General features: G+C 38.9%; 2 protein-coding genes across 2 annotated transcripts; both read right to left on the reverse strand.

Annotated features, from left to right (window-relative positions):
* Positions 1–308: 308 nt before the first annotated feature.
* Positions 309–491, reverse strand: HETIRDRAFT_321629 (uncharacterized protein; the record flags this gene model as incomplete). The annotated part of the gene is made up of 1 exon (XM_009550166.1): positions 309–491. One exon carries the CDS (start codon positions 489–491, stop codon positions 309–311), a length of 183 nt encoding a protein of 60 aa, XP_009548461.1.
* A 12,507-nt stretch (positions 492–12,998) lies between these two features.
* On the reverse strand, positions 12,999–13,500 carry HETIRDRAFT_322405 (uncharacterized protein; the record flags this gene model as incomplete). Its single annotated transcript, XM_009550167.1, has 4 exons — positions 12,999–13,071; positions 13,127–13,186; positions 13,258–13,346; positions 13,414–13,500. The coding sequence occupies 4 exons, from the start codon at positions 13,498–13,500 to the stop codon at positions 12,999–13,001; spliced, it is 309 nt and encodes a 102-aa protein (XP_009548462.1).
* Positions 13,501–17,277: the final 3,777 nt, after the last annotated feature.

The raw sequence follows: 17,277 nt of genomic DNA on the forward strand, positions 1-17,277 counted from the left end.
GATTGGCGATCAACATACATAATCCACAGCTCTGTACCTTTTTACCAAATATAGTAATAATGACGAATGTCTGTCCACATCAGTAATCACTCAGGAACCAATCACCAAGCATCATAATGGGCATGTGTAATAGTTCAAGCCAAAGCTTGTGAATAAGTCGGCAGTAGGCACCACCGTGTGGTATTATTGAATAACATGCTTAGCATGTGTTAGGACACAGTCCTATCATCTACTTTGAATGCACATTTAGAGGGTTTGAGGAATAGGACATTATCTAGAAGTATCTACATTACTTGAACTGTCACTTGTTAGTGTTTTTCTACTATTTTTGTAAAGATTATGATGTCATCTATATAGACTGCCATGACTTGTGTGATGATGAGGTCATAGAAGATTATGTTCATTATAGTCTGGAACATTGCCAGCAAGTTACAGAGATCAAAGAACATGACTAGGCATTCAAATAGGCCAAATTTGGTCAAAAATGCCATTTTACATTCATCCCCTTCTGTAACATGAATGTTGTTGTATCCCTATTTGACATCAAATTTTGAGAAGACTTTTGCTCCTGATTTCACAATGGTTCTGATTACATCATTAATCAGGGATAAAGGGTATTTGTTCCTTATTGTCTACTTATTTAATTTTCTGTAGTCTTGGACTGGCCTAAGGTCTCCTTCTTTTTTACAAAGAAGAATAGGGATGCTTGTGAGGATTTGGATACCCTAATGGTTCCCCGCTTTAAGTGTTCTTGCAGCATTTCATATAGTGTATCTTCTTCTTCTTCTGTCAAAGGGTACAATTTACACCTGCTTTGTTCCTATCCTGGTTTCATACTAATCTTGTGATCCCATTGCAAATGTTCATGAAGTCTTTGGGAGGCTTCTTGGCTAAAGACTTTGGAAAAATGTTTGAGGATGTATGTAAGGACTATTTCTTCCACTGTATATTTGTTCTTTTCTTGTTTGCTGCTTCTGCCAATTCTTGTGATTTGCTGTGGGTGGATCTGATATAAATTGCTTTGAGTGGATGCATTTTAAAGGGGTCTTTGTTATACTATTCTTTGTAGAATTCAGAGAAGAAAGTTTCTTCTTCTTTTTCTTCTTCAGGTTCATCTTCTATTTTTGAATGTCCAATTGTCTTTGTGCTTCTTTGTCATGGGAAAAGTTGTGCTTGTATTGTGAACTTGGGTTGGCTGACAATGCATGCTGTTGCACATGAGAAGAACATAAGGTAGTTTTTTACCTAATTAATTTGTGGATTATGCTTATGCAGCCAGTCTATTCCCAAGATAACATCTTTCCCTCCTAGGCTGGTGGCAAGTAATTCATATTGTTTATCATGATAGTTCCCTTCTTCATTTGTCATTCTCATCAGTAAGCATGCCTTGTCCATGATTTTTCCTTCTTTATCGGCTGTGCTGTCCACATTAAGTACTGGGATGAATCTGTCAATTTTTTGGAGTGGTATTTTCTGTTTTTGGCAGAATTGTTTGTCAATGAGGAGCCCTTTTGCTCCTGAGTCAATTAGTACCTTTGCTTTGGTAGTTCCTCTCCTGTGTTTCAATTGCACATTGATGAGCATGGGTGTTCTCTAGGCACCAATACCCTGCTTTTCGCAGCTTTTTAGTATTCTTTGACTGTTCAGCATACTTAAGACTGACCGATCCCAATCTGTTTGGTGCTCTCAGCTATTTTTCAGGTGCTGACTTTGCATTTAGACCTCTGCACAGTTGTTCAGAGCTATTCACAGTCATCCTATCCATTTATTATCACTCTCACTAGTAAGGGCTCTCCACAGACTGTTGTGGCCAATTGCTGATTGGTTTGGTATGATTTACGTGGTCGGCACATTTGGTCAGCTTTGGTATCTTGAATTGGAGGTGGCTAAACACTTTGTTGACTTAGAATGGATCTGTCTTTCTATTTCTTACTGTCCTTATGCCTTCCCTTGACCTATCCTTTGTTATCTTTAGAGCTCCCAAGTTTCTAAATGGTTCACCTATGTGGTATATGGTTCTTACCTCCAGGTCCATGTGGACTCACTTTGGCAATTTCTCCACTTATTTAGACTTTAGAGTTATTGCTTCTTATCTTATAGTGTTTGCAACATCACACTTTTATTTTCTCTACCTTTGATCACTCTTAGCATGCATTTCCAATTGCTCTATGCCTCTGCCAATCTCTCTATCTTGTACCTGTTCAGACTTATTATAAAAGGGCACCTATGGCCTTGCAATACATCAGCTTTGGCTCCTCTCTTGTTCTGATTCTATATTTGTGCACTTGTGTTCATAAGACTTTGAGTTATTGCCTTCCGACCCTTGTTTGCATTTTGCCCCTTTATTTGTGTTGTTATATTTGATCGCAGCCCTCCGTCAGAGCCCTTGTCATCTTGCTCTCTCTCTCTCATCTAGTTTGTTATCCTCTGCCAGTGTCCAGTGTAGCCTTGCATCCATTCCCTCCTCTTTGCATCTTGATCAAATCCTAATCAAACACTAGCTGACTGACTAACTGACCAACTGACCAACCAACCAACCTACTAACCAACCAACCAACCAAATATTTCAATTTTGGAGTTGTATGTTTGCCACACTCTGAACACTTTCAGTATGCTCTCTTATTGGTTGTTGCACAGCTTATAGTTCCTTGCACACTAGAACCAGCTCCTGCCTACCTGTGCTTGTAGAGGTGTTTCTTGGGTGTGTTTTGCACTCAGAGGCATCACTAGCATATCAACATTTATGCACATAGATGATTTTTGATTGGATTTTATGAGTCATATAGCTGTTTTTATAGGAGAGTTCTGGGCGAGCCTATTGTACACTGAGAATATAAGCTGATTTAGAAATCTATATCTGATTTATTTCATTTGCTTCCTTTGCTCAGCTCTTATAGGAGTGCTTCTTGTTTATTCCATCTCATCTTCTTTATAAGCCTCTGGACTTCTTCTTAGCTAACCTCAGACTTCTTTTAACATACAAATGCATACTCTCTGGATATATAGGCTTGGCATGCTGCAAGTCTAGCCCAGAATGGGTTAGTTGTTGCCATGCTTCTACCTTCTCTCAGAGTCACTTTTTTGCCACTACTTTGAGCTCTTGCCAAGAAAGCTTGGCCATAGCCTCCTCCTTTGCTGGCCAATGCTCTGCTAGCTTGAGCTAGGAGGTTCCCTACTTTTCCACTACTTGGTTGAACTTATCCAGCTGCCCCTTCTAAAAATAGCAGTAAACCAAAGACAAGGTGTTCTAGGATATCCTGGCTTAGGTAGAGAGCTCTACAGTTATAATAGGCATTGAGAAAAGCTAGAAAGGTATATAGTTTATTATATACTCTTATAGAATATGGAGTAAGGCCAGGCTACTAGGTTAGCTTATATAGCATATAGTGGAACAAACAATTGTTGGTAGGATCCCAGAGCTTTTTCTTTATAATAGCAACTAGGCTATAGTAATAAAAATCTGTGACTATATAGTCTCTAGTATAAGCATAAGGATCTGGTGGCATGCCTCAACAGGATTGATACAAAACAGATATTGTTACAGGTATATGTATTTATCTACTTTTCTTGTCTAACTAATTCTTTTCTTGTCTAACTAACTCTTCTTTTGTCTAGCCAATTCTCTTCACCTTTGTTAGCTAAAACAGAATCAATATTTTTCTAGTTAGTTTTATATATGTTATTCAGATAGAAGTTAGGCATACTGACAATGTTTACCAGCTTTTGGAATCTGGTCTGACTTTTTTACCCCCTATTATTTTAATACTATTTACAAGGAGAAAAAAATTATGATTGGGATATGGTAAGTAGCTTAGGGATAAGCCAGTTTGGGCTGGCTATTTTAGAAAAGGTATCTGAAAAAGTATCAAGATTATAGCATTTTTCTAGATTATATATAGGTGAGTGTGCTCTATTGTATTAACAAGATAGTCCACATATATTATACACTATGCTGATAAAACTAATAGGTTTTTGCTATACTGAATTTCCATTGTTGGCTAATGGCAATATAGTAAAATTACTTGAAATGTATTGATCCTGTTAAGATATATCCAACTATACAAAAGAGACTGTGTTAAGTATAGTTGGCTATAGTGAAGGATATCATTAAAATTGAGCAGAAAAACAGTGAGATGTTTATTCCAAGGCTAATAGTCTATTATTAACATATTACTATCATTAATAAATATATTAACACTTGGACTCTACTAGGGCATAAATTAGCCTATGCTGTATATCAAAAACAAGGCATGTACCTATTAGTGATTTATTGTTGGTTACATATTAGTCTCTTGGGCTAGACCTGCTTGTGATAGTTTTGCTATCCTAGCATCAACATTTAGCTTTTACCTCTTATTTATAAAAAGCACTTGATTTTCCTTTTCTAATATACCAGAAAGATACTTCTTGAAAGTTTTACAAGCTTGTTGGTATTTTGTGAGAGACCCTGAGCTCTAAAATAGTTGACCATATACACAAACATACTGTGGAATTATCTCTTCTATAAATGTAGAACAGATAGCGACTCACTTATTTAACTATGTGTAATTTAGCTGGGTTATATAGAAAGTTCTAGGCCTTTGGCAAATAACCATGTGTGATATTTCAAACTATTATTTTTTAAGACAGAAAATGAGATTATTGTCTTATGCATATTAGCTACTATATTTTACATGAAAGAAGATAGAGGCAAGTGGCACATTAGAAAGAAATCTGTTATACATATATTAGTATTATCTATTCAAGCATCTTAATAACACTATTGCCCTTATATAACACATTTTGCATATGATCAGGTGCTGGCCTCAACAAGCTTTATATAAGCAATATTATTTTGGCTTTGAGGGTCATATATATATTATGGATATTGTCTATTTTCTACCAGCAATATTATTTGGCTTTCTAAACTTTTTGTCTTGCCAAAACTATAGTGTATATAAATATCTTTAGATATGATTTATTTGAAAACTAAAAGATGCCCATCTAATATATGTTAGTAAAATAGTGAGGATTATCCATAATTGTTCTTGTAAAGTATAGTAGTTTGTCTAATTAGAGAACCTAAATAATAAAACTAATTATGTATAGGCATATTTATGTTAAAAGAATAAGCATTTGCATTGATCTGCATTAAGACTAATTTAGGCAATGTTGGCCCCTTGCTTTTATTCAATGCTTTAGACTTTAAATATCTAGCTGATACTTAATCTAGATCTTGAGAGTTGCCATATTTTTACAAGAGTTGTTAATGATTTAGTAAATCAATAATAAAAATTGTTATCCTATACTATGATAAGCTCTCATTTAAGTCCATACCAAGCAAACATATATAGGGATATATAGAGTGGAAGCTCCAATTATATCTTTATTTAACCATCCAATATATTGACAAAACATATTGGCATTGTATATAGTGCTTGACATGCTACTTATAAACAAGGCTTTTAGCACAGTTTATAGATGGCTCATGATCACAAGGTACTAATGTAGTTAATTCCCGGGTTGAAAGTATTAGATAAGAATATATAAAGGCAAAAATAGTTAATGACTTATAATATATTAGGATAATTAGAAAAGATCTGACAAACATATTTGTAATTTTTATGTGTTTTTTGGCAAGATTATAATGTCTTACTTGCCTAATATATTATAAAAAGTCTGTATAATAATAAAGGCACAAATTACAGTTGTAAGTAAAAAAAAATACTAAGAATATATACTTGGCCAGTAAAAATTATGTTCCAAACTTATCCAGAGAATAAAATAAGTGGCTAAAGATGAAGATTAGCATATAAACCTATTACAATCCTCCACTATTACAATCCTCCAAACACCCACCCTTTATTTCCAGGAAGCTCCACTAAAGATTCCAACTTAGCATCTATTAGAAAAAATAGCCAGGCATTATAATGCCAAGTCTGGATATTATAATAGCATCAACTTTAGCATTTTGGTTTGATGAGTCAGATTACCATGTAAGGATTAGCCTGGAGGCCATTATCAGGGCTAAAAAATAATGATAATTTAGTTTGATTAAATTATACAGATAATAAAATAAAATTTTAAATAAAACAACTAATTTAATATAATTTTTCTTACAATAATAGATTGTGATCTTTAGGCCTTATTTTAGACTCACCTTGATAATACTTAGCTGCTTAATGCTTCAGCCCTTACCATCAGTCTCTTTCTTGATATTTATAGTAACAAACCTTGCTTTAGGTACAATAATAGATTCTGCTTTATCTTAGTATATATATTGTAGGGGGTTTTTCAAGTACCATAGGCTGACAACTCATAAGAGAGTCTGTAGGAAGAGAAAGTTGGAAGGTATCCAGGATAGGGCATTTGAGAAGAGGTACTTGTAGAAAAAAAAGCTGGAAGATATGTGGATTGTACTCTTAGTCCCTACAGTAACCTCTAATAATAGCAGTGGCTGCAGAGAAATATTGTTATACTCCTCACACTCTAATAAATAGTGGCCAAGTACCTCTCACAAACTTGGAACCAAATAAGGATGTCTCTGCTAAATTGGTTGACCAAAGTAAGTTGTTCATTCTTGGAGCACACAAGAGATTTGTGGATACTAGCATAATCTTATACCAAGCTTGCCTGTCTTGTATAATGCTTGACTCTTGGTAACTATGGAGGGTAATATAGGGATATGGGGCTGAAATGAACATCTCCTGCTTAGTGGCCACATTGTGCACACACCAAGCTAGTTGTTAAGCCTAAAGGATCAAGCACTAGAAGCACCTATTGTATGCTTAGTGTCACTTAACTCACCCATAGGCAAACATAGAGGGTAATAGCCTTGTGGTGCTAGCCAGGGTTAAAGGTCCCCTATCTAGTAGCCATAGTGCATACCAAGATAATTGTTAAGCCTCAAAGATTAAGTGGAATCATATCACACTAAATTCACCTGTTATGTAAACTATATTGCTTGGCCATTTGGTGAGTATGGTGGGCAATGTAGCATAGGCTAGTGTTAAATGCATTGCACTTGGTGGCCACAATGTACATATACTCAGTGATATCAAAAGATGTCACTAATTGCTCTGAAATTTATGAGGCTATCTATAAGATAATTGGGTATTGTGCTTCAATAAGTACCACTTTTTTTTTTCTATGTGTTGAATATTCTATTACCAATTTACTAATCTTTTACCTAATGTACATTGAGATCTTTCACAATTATCACCTTTTGCCTCTAAGTCTACTCCAATATCCTGTCTAATTCTACTGGTACCAAAGTATGATAATATCCAGACAGAGTTTTATTTGCACAGTCAAAAACCTTTGCAGATAATATTATTTAAAGATTATAGTCATGCTGTAGTGCCTTTGCCATCCTTAATTAATAATAAGCTATGGAAACCATATTGATCTTAATTGGACTTTGAGGTTGCCAAGTTTGCAGTATAAAGTTCCCTAAACAATAATAAGGTTAACACTCTTCTTTCTTTATTTAAGTGGTCATAAGGTATAGAGTCTATGACTCTTAAGTCATAGGCTGAGTTGTATGATTTACTGATAAGCAAGGCCAATACTCTTATTAATGTTAGTAGGCATATTATATCTGCTCAATAAATATTTGAATATATTGATTTCTTAAATAATACTTTTAGTTTGAGCATGAAAAGATCTCTATCCTATATAAGAATAAACACAAGACATTCAATACTCATTTTAAGCCACTATAAGAATAGACTATGGATCTTCTTAAAGATCTACTACTAGCTCTATACTGGGTTTGGAATGCTGAGAAAGTTTCTAAATTTAATGGTACAGAGTTTACACAAATAGTTTATAAGCCTTGGACTACTAATGGGTTTTGGAAAGCACAGGTATAGTATTTTCTTCTTATATTCAAGATTTCTAGTCTTATTTTGCTGGTCAAAATTTTCTCCAATAGCTAATCCTTTGTATTATATTTTGCATATAAACAAGATTAGACTATTATTATATGGCATATAGAAAGGTTATTTGGTTTTATATAACTTGTAAACCTTTTAGTTGATATTTAGAATAGTAAGAGTGCTAGTAGTAGTCATTTTGTTGGATGGCTACCTATAATGAGATTAAATTCAATTATTAACAACTTATTGTTCTAAAAGATTTATAGGTACCTGAAGACTCTAAAGAAAAGAACAAACCTTTTTTTGCCAGTTTCAGGGGTGTTGTCTAGCATAAGTTGTTTCTTTGTTTATTGGAGTCTGTTTAGCAGTATTCTAAGTATGGCTTTTTCTTTTACTTTGCTAATGGAACAAAGTAATGGCTCTTTTCAATAATTCTAATCTTAATAGCTAACTATGAGGAGTAGTTTGTTTTTCTAATTTTGTTTATGGTAATTATTTATATGATACTTTTATATATATTATAGCCTTGATATAAGGCAAAAATAGCTTATGTCCTTGTTTTATATGTCCTGTTTTAAATAAAAAGTTAGTTAATCTTTCAAAAACTTATCCATAATAAACTAGCAATTAGTTAGAGGGTATATTTGAGCAAGTATAAGGCTTAAAGTTCCTTAGAGATAAGGAACAGCTTTTTAAGCAGGTCAGTCTCTAATTAGTAAAAGTAAGTGTATTATTGAGTTTTTAATATCTGTAATTTCAATCATTTAAAGAGTGCTTTTTGGTCAATATCAAATACTAATATATAATATGCTCTATTATAGAATCAACTCCATATATACTATCTTGGTGTATTTGGAAGATATTTATAACCTAAGCTCAAAACAATTATTAAGGATCTTAGCTAATTAGTAGAAAAATCAGTTAATAATCAGTAAGTTATCAATTCTTTAAAACTTGCTTACTAAACTAAAATTTATTTGTAGAATAGACTTAATTGTATTTTGGGAGGGTCTAAACCATTTTTCCAGTATTATAAATATATTTTTTACAGATAGTAGCAAATTTGAAGATATATCCAAAGTTGTTTTTATTATTATTCTTTGTTTTAAACTTTGAATCTAATATTATTTATAGATTATTACTTTTACAGTTTATAATCTCTTAGACTATAAGCAAAAAACTCTAGCTAAATATGCCTTGCTTTAATATATTCATGGCTATCTTGTCTTGAAATGGCTCCATAGTCTCTACTAAGGCAACAAGAACCCTGTCTATTGCATGGAAATAAGGCATTGCTATGCTCATCCTAGGCACCATTGTGTTTGTATTAATCATAGTAAAGTGTAATGATTATATGTCAAATTATATGGCCTTTCTAATCTTATATAGGTACTTTTTCTTCTTTTAACAGATACCTAATTTAGCAAAAATAAAGAGCATACTAAGATTGACTATAAGACAAGGTCCAATTACTATAAGGGATTCCTCTTCCAAGGTTCCACCAATCATGCCATCAAAACAACATTCATATACTTGAACAAGCATATTTTCTTAACTACTATACAAGCAAATTCAATATTAGCCACTTTTGTTAATAGGAGCCAGCAAGTTAGGAGTAATATATTAGCATTGTTGATAAAGATGTGACTTACCAATAGAAAGAGCATTAGCAGTGTACCTAGAGATGACAGAAAGGTTGGCATCAAAGATAAAGACTAAAGTAGCAAGATAGGTAATAAGGGCAACAATAACAAAGGTGCTAAGGAAGTGGAAGATAACCTCTACAGTACAGACAACAACAGGTTCAATAATAGAGATAGCAAGGAGTATAAGGATATTGGGCTCCTAGCAGCCATATACCCTACTGTGGTACACCTGCTAGCTAGTGCACAGCATGCTACTATACCATGTACTACAATAATCCCCAATACTGCTACTCTCATTGCCATACCTATGGCTGCTATTACTATATGATATCCTATATGGTCTACAGCATCATCTCTAGTCAATGTACTTTCACCACCCATGATCATGCCTCCAGATGTTAGCTGCTACTGATCTAGTACAGGACAGGCTACTGCAGTGTTGTCTCTTGCTGCTCTTTAGCCTGTTGATAATAGTTGCCTCTCAGTTTTATAAGATCCAGAAAGTAAAGGTTTAAAGAAGAAGAGACTAGCAAAGAGAAAAGCTTCCACTGTGCTATTTGTAGAAGCTGTCTACTTAACATGATCATGTGGGGCCTTAGGGAAACAAGTGGGTAGTGGATAATCCATATATAGTCTTTGTATTTTTATATATACTATGTTTGTAATCACATGCTCAACTATCATTTTGATATTGTTTTTATGGTGCTCGAGACTACTTTAATTTATATATGGATTATGACATATTAAAAAAGTGCTCTCAAAAATCCTTAATCCATCTCTTGGATCTTATGGAATATATGTTTATACATGTATGAGTACATCAAGACTATTATATGCTGTGCAATAGCTCTAATTTTTATGATATATTTAATAATATAGGCTAACTAGAAATGGCTCTCTGGCAAAGTGGTTTTGTTATAATAACTTATATGTACTAACTTAGTAGCACCTAGGTGACTTAGGTTTGAATCCTGGCCTATACAAGTATTATTCTATAATAAGTGCCTTAGTAGTAGACCTTTATAAGTGCCATAAGTAAGTAATACTGTAAGTAAGTAAGTAAGTAAGTAAGTAAGTAAGTAAGTATCATGGTAAGTAAGTAAGTAACATGGTTAGCAAGTACATCAGTATCATGATAAGTCATGGTAAGTCTAAAGATATAAGTGAATCACTACTAATTAATAAGTAAGCTTATTAGATTGACCATGGCTGGATATTTTTGTAGCCTTATTATGTTAGGATCCTAATTTCATTATGACTCATATCAAAATTAGCATTATGGCTTATTATGATGACTATTAGCTTGGAATCACAATTAAAATTACTAATCTAACTATGATCATTGTCATAATAGCATTATAATGTCCTATCTCCTTTTTTATAATATATTATAAGGGTTTTATTATCAAGGTTTATTTTTCAAATATTCTAGACTAGTATTAGACAGTCTTGGTAAGAAAGCTCTTTTTGATTCATAGCTTTTGTCTGCCATATGTCAGAAAAATAGATCTCAATGATAAGGGCTTATAATGCATTATAAGCCCTTAATGTTCACACAATCTTATAATTTATTATAAGAAAAGATGGAAATATTATAATAGCATAACAATGGTAATAGCAACAGATTAATAATCCCTATTATAATCCCAGTGAGTTAGGCATTATAATGCTAATCAAAATGCCACTATAATTATATTATCAATCGGACATAATAAGGCCACAATAGGCATTATAATATATTTATAATGTTAATTGTGATGCTGCCACAATAGTATCATCAACCTGACTTAATCAGGCCACAAAATTTTATATCGCCCACTATTCTCAGCACTACAACTATATTAGTAATTAGTAGCAATCACTACCAATTACTTACTCACTCTAGTACCACTTATGACTTACTACTTACTCCTTCATGAGGGTTTACACAGTCCACTAATGCTCACTTACTGACTTTCTTACTAAAGTTACTATAATCTACTAATAGATCCTTACTTACTTAGAAAGAGTACTACACTCTACTGATAGCTAGTTACTTACTTATTACAGAGATCATCATAATGCACTAGTAGTTACTACAATCTAGTCCAATCTATAATAGTACATGTGGGATTCAAACCCAAGTGGCTTAGGTAGTAAGTATTATAGTGTTACAATAAAACCACTCTACCAGAGAGCTGTTTCCAGCTATAGTTTTCTATGCTTTATATAGAGAATTTTATGGCCATAATAATCCATGATAATACCATGGTATGTATGATAATGCCAGATTGTGAGCACATAGGCCTAGCAGTAATAGAGTATAAGCAACATAATATTTAGAGTAGTCCTGAGATACTACATACATTTTTTATGTAGAGATCAGCTGTTCCTTCTACATCTATGGTTTTTGCACATAGGGTGTAGATGGCTCCTTTGGTGCTTCTATCTACTGTTATGTGTATTACGTCGTATGGTCTGGCCTGTGGAAGATCTGTGATAAAGTCCATTATAACTACCTGCCAGGGCCCTTCTGGTATTTCATTTGGGATTAATGGAACACATGTAGGGTGTGTGATATTCTTGGTGTTTTGGCATGTGGCATATCCTATTACGTATTTTTTTTATGAATGTTGACATTCCAGGCCACTAAAAGTTGTCTGATACTAGGACATATGTCTTCTATTGTCCTGGGTGTCCGGTTGCAAGTGAGTCATGGTACATTGTTACTATTTTTCTTTTTAGTTCATCATTTGGTAGGATGTATATTTTGTTTTTATGCCAGATAAGGTCATCTTCTAGATTCTATTCTTGTAGTCCTTTTGAGAGCATTATTGGTCCTGCCACTTTGATAATTTTCATTGCTTCTATTACTTCTTTGTCCTTTGCCATAATATTTTTTAGTTCTTGTCTAAGTTGCCTGCCTAGCATCTCATGCCTTTTCCTGTCACACTTTTGACAAATAGTTGAGGTTTTAGTAGTATCTGATTTTCATTATCTAAGTTCACCCCCTTCTTTAGGTCTGGATACTGGGACAGAGCATCCGGGAGGTAGGAAGCACCAGGTTTATGCACTAGTATGAAGTTGAAGTGTGACAAGAAAAGAGCCTAGCATACTTGTTGGTAGGAGAGGGTTTTGGCTATGGAGAAGTAAAGAAGGTTCTTATGGTCTGACCATATTTCAAATGGATATCGTGCACCTTCAAGGTAAATGTGCTAGCGGTCTAGGGCATATATAATGGCTAATAGTTCTTTATTGAAAATGCCGTAGTTTTATTCTGCTACAGTAAATGATTTCGATAAGTAGGCTACTAGGTGCCAGCCATTGCCCAGGACTTCTTGTGATAAGATGGCACCTGACGCAAAGTCTAAGGCATTGGTTTCAAGTCATAATGGTCAGTTCCCATTGGGATAAATTAATACTAGTGTTAATGTAAAACAATGTTTGAGGGTTTCAAACACTGTGTTGTATTCTTCTGTCCATACAAATAGGATGTCCTTTTTTGTGAGATTGTTTATGTTGAGCGCAGTGACAATGAAGCGACTGGCACAGAGAGAGTGCCAAAAAGAAGCTCTATAACGACAGGACTGTGGTCCAGAGGGTAAGAGTCTAAGTAGATACAAAGAACAGAGGGGAGCGCACCTGTGGTCCAGAGGGTAAGAGTCTGAGGAAAGAATCGCCCTCGGACCACGGGTATTTAAGCTACACAGAACAATAAGAAACGAAATAGGAAGGTATGACATCAACGGGTCATTACATGTGAAACATCTTACAAAGCGGTCAAAAGCTCCACCTGGAGGTCGGTCCGGAGTGTCAATGACATCACACCGGACCGCCTCAGCCGGCTAACCCGGTGAAACAACTGAAACAAGGTGAGACAAGGTGAAAACAAGGTGAGACAGTCCAAATGGAGAAAGAAAGCAATATACCCGCTCTGGGAACGGCTGTAGGGCCGCTCCCGGCTGTAGAGGCGAGTAATCAATGAGTCCCAAAGGGGGCACCCATGTGGCATCCATGCCACATCAACCAGAACGGCCAAAAACAACACACCCTCCTGATTGCACACCTCTACAGCGTCCAAAACACCCTCCTAATGCGGCAGATCCTCTAGTCCCATCAGGCCGCAGCAAATCTTCACCTTCTCAGGTGGAACAGCCTTCGTCAGGATGTCTGCAGCGTTGTCCGCAGTAGGAACGTAGGCTGGCGCAATCACACCAGCCTCTACCTGGTCCCTGAGCCAAAAGAAACGAAGATCGAGATGCTTCATGCGCCCATGGTGCTCTGGATTCTTGCTAACTGCAACAGCCGACTGGTTATCGACACGGAGAATCGATGCCTCAGACAGGGAGTAGCCAAGTTCAGTGAGCAAATTGCGCATCCAGACGATCTCCCGGCCCGCATCAACGGCAGCAATGAATTCCGCCTCTGTGGTCGACTGTGCAACCAGTCCCTGGAGCTTGGAGCTCCAGCTGATCGCTCCAGAGCCAATGCGCAACACATATCCACTCGTGGACCGTCCATTGTCCGGGTTGCCTGCATGATCAGCATCACAGAACGAGGTAAAGAGCTCCTTGGAGTCAGTGGGACCATAGACGAGTCGATAATCCAGGGTGCCTCTCAGATAGCGAAACAGATGCTTCACAGCCTTCCAGTGCGCAATCCCAGGATTCGAGTTGAAACGGCATAGGACAGAGACCGTGTGGGCGATGTCAGGACGAGTGGCGAGTGCAAGGAACAGCAGGGAACCGACAGCAGAGATGTAGGGAACCTTCTTCATATACTCCTTGTCCTCAGTCGATACAGGAGCCATGGAGACAGAGAGATTGGTGCCAGGGACCATAGGGGTCTTCACAGGGGTCGAGTCGGCCTGTCCATAACGCTCCAGCATGTCTAGGATGTACTGGCGCTGGGAGAGCATCAGGCGACGATTAGGGCGATCCCTGGCAATCTCTATCCCAAGAAGAGCGGTAGTGGGCCCCAAATCGCGAAGCTTGAACGACCTAGAGAGCTCAACGACAAGATCATCGAGCAGGGACAAGGAATTCGACGCAAAAGTGCAGTCATCCACAAAGACAGGCAGAATGACCTTGACCTGATCCTTGGCATAGACATAGATGCTGTTGTCAGAGTAGATCGCCTTGAATCCCATGCGCTCCAATACCGCCTTGAGCTTCTTGTACCACAGCCGACTCGCCTGCTTCAACCCATACAAGCCCTTCATCAAGCGGCACACCATCTCAGGTCCTCCCTGCTCAAATCCTTCAGGCTGCTCCATGTACACCACAGTGTCCAGATCGCCATTGATGAACGCATGGGAGATGTCGACAGAGCGCAGGTGAAAGTCCTCGAGGGCAGAGAGAGCAAGGATGGCGCGAATGGCTGCAAACTTGGCTGTGGGGGCGAATGTCTCGAAGTAATCAAACCCAGGGTGCTGACTGAAGCCCTTGGCAATGAGACGAGCCTTGTAGCGCTCGACAGAGCCATCCATATTGTGCTTCACCTTGAAAACCCAACGAGAGCCAATTGCCTTGCAGCCCTCAGGGAGTGAAACAATGTCCCAGGTGCGATTCCGAGCATGAGCCTCCATTTCTTCCTCTGCCGCCTTCTGCCACTTATCTGCATCAGGGCGCTTCATTGCCTGACGATACGTCGAGGGCTCAGCCTTTTCAGCACCAGAGGTGAACAGGGCACGCTCGACTTCAGCCAGAAATGCGTCCTCAACAATGGGTTCCATCTCTGCCTCTCCAGAAGCATCAGGGGCGTCCTCAGCAGTGTTCGAATGAGCATCATTGTCTGCAGACAGTGTCCTAACCTTCCACCATTCCCCAGGAGCGCGACGAGTACGAGTGGAGCGTCGAGTAACAGATGGGCCTGGTTCAGGGGTAGCAGAGCGATTCCTGGAGCGCGTTCTAAGAGCAGGAGGTGGCGCTGGAATGACAGGAGGGGGAGCATCAGGAGGGACAATGGCAGGAGCAAGAGGTGGAGGAGGTGCTGGGTCTGCCACAGGATGATCCTGTTCGATGGGAGCATCTTCGAGGTGACCAGCATGAGGAGGAGCATCTGCTTCCCCCCCCAGAACCGGCACCGGATCCACATCTGCATCCCAAAGACTGAACAGAGACGAAGGAGGAGGGGTGGCAGACTGGGTGTTAGCATCAAAGTGGCGAGTGCCAGGGAAGAATCGCTCATCAAAGTCTGCCCTTTCCGAAATGATGACCTTCTGAGTCACAGGATTGTAGAACTTCCACGCCTTGTAGCCATCAGGATACCCAATAAACACGCACTTCTCCATATGCGATCCAAATCCATCCCTTTTGTCTCTCTGCATATGCACATAAGCCAGGCAGCCCCAGACCCGCAAGTGCGAAACGTCTGGCTTCTTCCCATGGACCATCTCAAATGGTGTCTTGCCCTTCAGGGTAGACGTCCAGAGTCGATTCCAGACGTGCACATAAGCGGCCAGAGCCTCGCCCCAGAAGACAAGCGGCAAATGCGATTCAGAGAGCATAGCAGTGAGGGCCTCCATGATAGTGCGATTGGCACGCTCTGCCACGCCGTTCTGCTGTGGCCGATTGCGCGCCGTGTGCCTCCTAGCGATCCCATGCTCCAAACAAAACGAGTCCCAGGCATTGGACATGTACTCTCCTCCCTTGTCATCCTGTAAAGCCAAAATGCGCTGTCCAGTCAGGTTCTCCACATAGGCCTTGTAGCGCTTGAAAGCCTCAAACGCGTCGCTCTTCAAGCGCAGGACATAGACCACCTTGAGCTTGGTGAACTCATCAATGAAGGTGATCCAGTAGCGCATTCCAAAGTGAGTTGCAACAGGGAGAGGACCATGGAGATCAGAGTGGACGAGTTCAAGCGGTTTGGAGGTCACAGAGCCAGTGGAGGGGAAGGGGTGAGCGTGCATCTTGCCAGAGAGACAGGGTTCGCACACAGGGTCAGGCTGCACATCCGAATCGAGCTGTAGGCCAGTAACGAGTCGTTCCTTCACCATCCTCTGCATTCCAGCATAGTGGTGGTGGCAGAGACAACGATGCCACAGGGACAAGTCAAGAGGGAGAGTAGAAGTGGCACCAGCAGACTGCAAAACAACGGTGGATGTGGTCCCTTGAAGATATGCGTTGTTGGAACCATCAGGAACGATTGCCATGAACCACACTGCACCATCCCGGGAGAAATGCATCGAAGATCCTTCTATTAGCACAGAGAAGTGCTTGTGCTGAGTCAAATACAGCACAGACAGGAGATTACAACCGAGATCAGGGACATGCAGGACGTTTGAGAACTCCACAGACTGCGCCCTCTTGCCTCCAACGACAGGATTGAACACCACAGTCCCAACACCAGCAGAATAGATGACAGATGAGTCTGCAAGACGAATGGGGACGACAAAGGGACGATAGTTGCGAAGCCAGTGGCGATGGGGTGTCATATGAGAGGTCGCACCTGTGTCCGCATTCCAATCGAGGTCAGTGACGAGTGAGGGGGCTGTGGATGAAGGGGATGGAGCAGGGGAACGAAAACTTGCATTGCCTGCAAACTGCATGGGACCAGAGGCTTCAGGGGCCTGAACCGAGTGGGCCTGCTGTGGCTTGGACTTCTTCAGCTCCTCATTGATCCTCTTGAAGCACCTGTCATCAGTATGGCCAGTGGCACCACAGAAGTTGCACTTGTACTGCTTCCTGGGTGGCCTAGAACGTTTGTAGGAGGTGGAGGAAGAGGGAGATCAAGGAAAGGATGCCACAAGGGCCTGTGCAGAGTCTGTGGGATCAGAACGACGCGCACATTTC

This window comes from Heterobasidion irregulare (genome assembly GCF_000320585.1).
Source record: "Heterobasidion irregulare TC 32-1 unplaced genomic scaffold scaffold_07, whole genome shotgun sequence".
NCBI classification, from domain to species: Eukaryota; Fungi; Basidiomycota; class Agaricomycetes; order Russulales; family Bondarzewiaceae; genus Heterobasidion; species Heterobasidion irregulare.